At 47.3% G+C, this 7,214-nt stretch overlaps 1 protein-coding gene across 1 annotated transcript in view; it reads right to left on the bottom strand.

The window, feature by feature from the left end:
- Window positions 1-2,158: 2,158 nt before the first annotated feature.
- Window positions 2,159-7,214, bottom strand: part of Slc12a8 (solute carrier family 12 member 8) — a 136,118-nt gene continuing 131,062 nt past the window's right edge. Inside the window, exon 12 of the mRNA XM_026786962.1 lies at window positions 2,159-3,268. Coding sequence (XP_026642763.1) covers window positions 3,106-3,268 — 163 coding nt within the window. The 3' untranslated portion in view covers window positions 2,159-3,105. The remainder of the gene's footprint in view (window positions 3,269-7,214) is intronic.

Here is a 7,214-nt window from a genome sequence, read left to right as displayed (position 1 = left end):
CCTCTCCCCTCCGCCTCTCACTCCTTACTGAAGTGGTAGCTTGTGAACATTTGCTTTCCAAGGGACCTAGGCTAAGGTCTGATCAATGTTACAGCTACGTGGTCTAGCTGGGGTTAAATACAAGAACTTCGGTCCTATCAGAGGCTCAACATGCTTTCCTCCTGCCTCCTGCCCACAACACCGAGCTATTTATTCATCCTGGTGTCCCTGACACTGAGTGTCCAGTTTCTAATTCTTGTAATGACCCCGCTCTCTTTTACCCTTCTCTGTAAGACAGAGCCCATCGGAGGATGCTCTTGAGTCTTCTGTGTATTATTTTTGGCCTTGGTGTCATCTTATTCAAGCTTTGTGGCTATTCCAGCTCACTGCCTTCTTCTTCAGAGCGGTTGATCTTAAGCCTGCTGTGCAGAATTCAAAACAGTAAAAGCAGATGCAGGCAAAGTCTTCTGTGCCAGGCAGAAAACGGTCCCCAAGATGTTTATGGCCTGTTTCTCAGGCCCTGCCAACGTCCCCTCACTTCAAAATGAGTTTGCAGGTGTGATTAACTCAAGGTGCTTGAGTTGGGGCTCAGTCTAGGTTATCTGGGGCCTCAGTGCAATCGCACACCTCCATGGACGACGAAAGTGAAGACGGACTTCACAGTCCCCCAGAAGGCAATGCATGGCAGCTGTGCCCTGTGGTGCTGGCTTTGAATTGCAGTGACATGGTCACAAACCCAGGAATGCTGGCAGCCACCAAAGCTAGAGAAGGCACAAAACAAATTCCCCCAAGGCTTGTGGGGGAGTTCAGAATTGCTTCTTGCCTTGGTTTTTGACTCAGTAAGACTGATCTGAGATTTCTGTACTCTGCAGCCATGGGGGGGAAAATCCATTTCTGCTGTTTTAAGGCATCTGGGCTGTGCTGTGTGATAATTACAGTAGCCACAGGAAGCTTCATGAATACAGGTTCTTCCTTAAAATGGCCTTCAGCTGAGGCCAGAGAACTACAAATTCAAGGTCAGCCTGGGCTACGTAGTGAGTTTCTTGCTAGCCCGAACCACATGAAGACTCCATCAACAAAATAAAAACAAAACAGGTCCTCAGGGATCACTGCCCTCTGCTTTTCATGAATAGTTGGCTTTATTTCACCAGCCTCCTGCCTCAGCCTCCTAAGTGCTGTTACTAAACCATGTCCAGCCCAGCCTGTCCTTTCTGTACTTTATTTTATGAGTATTGATGTTTGCCTGTATGTACGGGTGTATAACTACATTCTCTGGCACGAGTGGAGGCCAGGAGAGGTTCTCTGATCCTCTAGAACGAGAGAGAGAGAGAGAGAGAGAGAGAGAGAGAGAGAGAGAGAGAGAGGCTCGTGTGTGGTATAAATCACAGTTCATCTGTGGAGGTCAGAGGACTTGTATGAGTTGGTTCTGCCTTCTACCCTGTGGATTCTGGGAATAGACTTGGATGGTCAGGCTGGTCAGCAAGTGCCTCTCTTAAGCCATCTTGCTGGCTCTTTTTGTGGTTCTTCTATTCCCATGTTTACTCCAACCCCAAGTCTGCATTCTTAAAAAGTGTCTAAAGGTTCTTGGACCCTTGTTTTCTAGGCAAAGCTAGGGTTTGTTTCCAGAAGGAGATCTGGTCTTCCAGAGGAGAGGCTTCTGAGCTCTAGCTGACCCCTCATCTGAGCTCTAGCTGACCCCTCATCTGAGCTCTAGCTGACCCCTCATCTGAGCTCTAGCTGACCCCTGACCCCTCATGGCCTTCCCAGCCCTCGGCTACCCTCAGCTTTCCAACCTAAGATGCAGCTGTTTTATAAAATGTCTTCACAGTATCTCCAGCACGGAAACATGGGTGACACTTGTTGAAGATATGAAGCCCATGCCGCAGGCGAAGTTAGCACAGCATCTCAGGAGAATGTACAGAAGAGTCTAAAGTGGTCCAGCAGTCCATCCTTCCATGCTCACTGGTAGACTGGAGCCTGGGCCAGGGGCTGAACTTACCTAGAAGCCTGGCCCCCCGTGCTGGATGCTCATGATGAGTGTCAGGCCCAGCTCAGGGGAGCCAGGAGTTCTGTCATCCAGCTGCAAAGGTGTCAGGGGGTCAGGGACTACACATACTTTTGACAACACTAGTCACAGTTAGGCAATTCGTTGTAATTTATTTTCTTCTCCCCGCACCCTCTTTGGTAAAGGGTCTTGTTGTACAGCCCAGATTGGTTTCAAGCTTTTGATCTTCCTGTCTCCATCTCTTGAGTCCTGGGATCCCAGGTGACTACCATGCCCGGCCAGTTTATTTGACTCTTTAACTAAAAAGCGCTTCTCCAAACGGTAACAACTTACAAATATACATTCCCACTGATCCTGCGTCCCCCTTCTGAGAACTTATCTGCTGGTATGCTTCATGACTGTGCATATAAACAGAACGACTCACTGCAGAAGTGCCTGTAATAGCACGAAAATCAGAATGAATCAAAATGATCGTGAGACTGATTAAATAAATTATGGCAGCTTCAGGCACTGAGACATAATGAGGAAACTGTGCGAGCACCATCGTGGAAATGCTTCCACGGCATCTTAAGGGAGAAGACAAGATGCTGCAGAGACTGTGTAGACAGAGCCGCATTGGCGGATGAGAAGGTATAAGAACTCTCTTTCCTATCTGTAAAGAGATGGCTGCCGCATGTGTGGGAAATGGTTACCTCTGTGGCAGGGACGGGAACCAAGCAGATGAGGACCAAGGAAGAGAGGGAGACTTTCACCCTGCATATAATCATACTTTGTAACTTGGAACCATGTGAGTATAGTATATACTTTAAAAGAAATAAAGTAAGTGTTTATTGTGGTCCTTACAGTAAGAAATCTGGTTTTGGTTCTCCACATCTGATTGTCTTAAGGTCCACCCGATCATCGTGGTGGTCTGTGGGCTGCTCAGGTTGGGTACACGTAGAATCCTTAGCCACACCCAGTATCTGTTCAGACTTCAGACCAGAAATGTGATTTCTGGCACCCAAGGCTGTGGTGAGACCAGTCTTGGGGTTTCTCATTGGTAGAAGCAGTTTCCATAGGTTCTGAGATTCTGGTCCCCCATCTCCAGGGCAGCTTCTAGAAAGGAGGAGTCCAACAAGGTTCTAATACGGTGGCATCAGCTGTTCCCGGCTCACGAGGGAGGAATGGTGGTATCGATCTCGGGCGGCAAAGTCTGTGTTCTCCTGGGTAAGCTGAGTCATTTCCATGTCAACCTTGGCCAGGGATGGTGCCAAGATGATCTGCTCCCGGGAGGACCTCAGGCTCCTTCATGGAGAGACAAAGGATAGGGAGAGGGAAGAAGCAACAGAGATGAACACTGGAAGCCAGTCTTCCCTGGAGAGGGACACTGTGACGTGCCAGCTATCCTAACGTTTAGCATTTGTGTAGATGTTTAAAACATAGCTGCTGAAAACTATAACTATCGTCTGTGAACTCGAAGTAGGAGACACAGGACCAAGGGGAGGGAAGAGAGTGGCCTTAACTGGGACATTAGGTGGATCAGCGTCAATCTATACTTTCTAACAAGAGATGCCCACACTACAGACAGGGTTATGAGAGCTGTCACTTCCCTTTGCTCCCTTGTCAGATGAGACAAGGGAGTGGCAGAATGGAGAAGAGAAGAACCAGAAACTACTTTGATTCTTTAGAAAGTGAGTTGAGATGTTACACAGGCCGCTGGGGATAAAGGCATGCATGGTATCCCTACAGCCAGCTCTGCATACTACAGCACCACCTTTCCAGGCAAGATGTGCCTGCGGCTGCAATCGTGGCAGAGAGACTGTAGGGGTAACCAACTGCCTTTGGATTGGACTTGAGGTCCTCTCCGCAGAAAAGAATCAAGGCTTGGCACCATAAACCTGATCGGAAGACATGGCTTAGAAGGTTACAGGATCCTGGGAGGAATCTATTACTGTTGTTTTGCTAAAGAACATGTCGAACTGCCTTCTAAGTTTATTGCTTTATATACACAGATTAGCCCTCAACCTTAGCCAGAGAAGCTTCTCTCTGCAGTGGGCATCAGTTAACACAGAGACTCATAGCTGTTCAAAGTGCTGAGAATAAATGCCTATTGATCAGTAAGCCCTAAGGGAGACATCTGTGCCAATCCTTGTCACCAAGGCTGAGAGAATGTAAGGAAGAGGGCAGAATGGAGGAGCCAGAGGGAGGGTGCCATGAGATGCTGGCCTTTGGACATGGCCACTGCACCCGTGAGCTCAGTGCAGCTGGGATTACTCACACAGTCAACAAGATCAAGATCAATGGACATTCCAGTAGGCAGCACTTATTGGACTCGGTGCCATGACAAAAAAGGAGAGGGCATGAAATGGGAAGGGGGATGGGCTGCAGATGCCTGGGGGACTTGGTGCACATGATCAAGATGCATGGCTTACATGTATGAGATTATCAAAGGATAAATGAAAGATATTCTATGAGAAAGGAAGGAAGAAAGGGAAGAAGGAGGGAAAAAGGAAGGAAGGAAGAGAAAAGAGAGAAGGAAGGAAAAAGAGAGGAAGGAAGAGAAAGAAGAGAAGGAAGGAAGGAAAGAAAGAAGGAAGGGAAAAAGAAAGGAAGTTGAGTGAGGAGTGGTTTCTGGGCCATCAAGGTTGCTCAGCAAGCAGCAGAGGTAAAGTGCCCAGGCTTTGGGTACCAAAGTGGCAAAGACAAAGAGAAGCTCAGATTTGGTGTCTATGGCACCAGCCTCTGCATCCAGGCAGATACAATGTGAAGATCATGTTCCAGGCCTGTCCGGAGGATGGCATCAGAGGCTGAAGAAGGTATTGCTGCTCTTAGCCCTCATCAGATAGTGGCCTCAGGATACCTCTGTTTTCCTACCTCTCCATGGCCCTTCCAGGTCCACAGCCTGTTATGTCATTGAGTTTTCCCGGAGGTACAGGTTTCCTCTGGACATCTTCCCCCCAAAAGAATCAGCTACTTTACTCAGAGTAATGTTCAAGTACTCAAATCAGGGATGTAAAACAAGATATGAAAAGCAATGTAAAAAGATGGAGGTCCGAGGACATGCGACTGTAGAATTTCAGCAGCAGCACTGCTGCTGAGTCTGGGAGTGTCCATCATACGAACCTGGTGCTACAGCCATCTGTTAAAAACGACCTAAATTAGTTAGGCTAAGAATTTGTGAAAACTGAATTTGCTCCTGTAAGGGTGGAATCTGCAAAACAGAAGTGGCCAAAATGCCACACTAGAAAATCATAAATTTTTTTTGTTTGTTTTTGTTTTTGTTTTTTTTTAAGCAGGTAAAAGTCAGATGCATTCTTCTGGACTCAGGGAGAGCAGCTTCTTAGCACTGCTTGCAGATCCTCATCTGGACAGCTGCTAGGGCTTCCGGGAAGGAAGCCTTCTATAGGTCAGGGTTCACCTCACAGAGTAACCGTGAGGAACAGGTATAATAAAGGACAGAACGCAGCAAATCCTTCTGCCCAAGCATATTTAACAGTGACTTGCCCTTGGTTTTGAAGGACGTTTTAGAAAAAGTCAAAACGACAGAGCAAGGCTACCCGTTTCTATTTTTAAGCTACTTCTTGGCCCTTCTCTCTTCTAAATCATCACAGAACACACCCAGGAGCTGTGGTGAGGCCAGCAAGCTTGGTGCTGTCTCGGCCAAGCCCCCACAATCCACTTCACTAGTCCAGGGCTGCATATGAATGAGGGGCTCTGTAGACAGACTTCTGTTCCAACCAAAGGGCTATCTTTCCCTAGGAACACCTTCCTAATACAGCGACCTTGGAGGTGACATCCCAGGAATTCAGAGTACCGCTGAAGGGACCATGGTGAACCCGTGGCCATTTTTCAGGCTTTCCAGCCAGAAACGACTAACTATATTCTTGTAATCAATTATACCAATTAACCCCACCCGCATATTTGAAGTTTGAAATTTTGTACGCAGCTTCTATACCAAACCTCTTTGCACTGAATCGGCTTTCTCTCAGTACTAGGTGATGGGGGAAAGAGATCTGTGTAGGTGAGCTGTGACCTGAGCCACCCAGCCAAGTGCCTCAGACAGGAAGAAAGCAACAGTCTCCCCCCATTTCCCACAGCTCCAAGGAGGACATAGAACAGTCAGTAAACACAGTGGACAGAGGGTTCTCATTCTCTCCCATGGGCCTCCCTTTGTTTCCACCCCCTACACCTTTTCCTTTGTCGCCCCAAGCTATAGCACCAAATTCTCACTTCTTGTGTCAACTTGAAGAGACTGGCAGTGTTTTCAGAGAGTGTATCAGAAAGGATGAATGGGTAGAGGGGCTGGAGAGGTGGGTCAGCGCTGAAGAGAAAGTTCTGCTCTTGCAGAGGACCCAGGTTCTGTTCCCAGCAATCAATTCGGGCAGCTTACAAATGCCTGTAACTCCAACTCCAGGGGAATCGAATAACTCGGGCCGCCCCAGGCACCTACCCTCATGTGCATACACCCCCCTTTCCAATGCATATAATTATAAAAAAAATGGAAGCCAGGGAGTGCAGAGTGATGGTTCAGTGTTCCTGGAGTTTTGCTTCTGGAGACGAGTGGTGACGATGGCCATATGACAATGATTGTATTTAATACCATGAATATGCACTTACAGATGATTACGGTGATAAATTTTATGTTACGTGTGTTTTACCACATTAAAAAAAATCCTAAGAGGAAAACACAAAGAGAAAAAGGATTCTATGCTGACATCTGGATTCAATGGGACCGGGTCCTAATCTTCATTAGTAGTGTCTGGGCGTGGAAAGTGCAGATATTTGTGCAAACACAAACCACACATCTAGAGTTTCAAAATCAAACCATCCAAATGAAACCAAATAAGCCATGGGCTGCCTTCTGCTCGGACTTGCCTGGCCTGCAGCTTTGGCTCCTCACTGACATTGAAAGGGAAGAGAAGGCGGAAGTAGTTCCCAGAACCCTAAGGCCTTAAAGGATGAGGAAGTTTGGGCTTCCAACTAGGGTGGGAAGGAGCCATAGGCAAGAGGCAGCAGGAAATAGTCTCTTCAGGATAAAGCTCTGTGTGTGTGTGTGTGTGTGTGTGTGTATGTGTGTGTGGTGTGTGTATGTATGTATGTGTGTGTGTGGTATATGTATGTTATGTGTGTGTGCGATGTGTGTATGTTATGTGTGCATGTGTGTGTGGTATGTATGTGTGGTATGTGTGTGTGGTATATGTGTCTGTGTTATGAGTGTGTGCATGTGTGTGGTATTTGTGTGTGTGTGTGT

The sequence above is a fragment of the Microtus ochrogaster genome, chromosome 2 (assembly GCF_000317375.1).
Source record: "Microtus ochrogaster isolate Prairie Vole_2 chromosome 2, MicOch1.0, whole genome shotgun sequence".
Classification (NCBI taxonomy): Eukaryota; Metazoa; Chordata; class Mammalia; order Rodentia; family Cricetidae; genus Microtus; species Microtus ochrogaster.
This window is presented reverse-complemented; position numbering and strand designations above follow the sequence as displayed.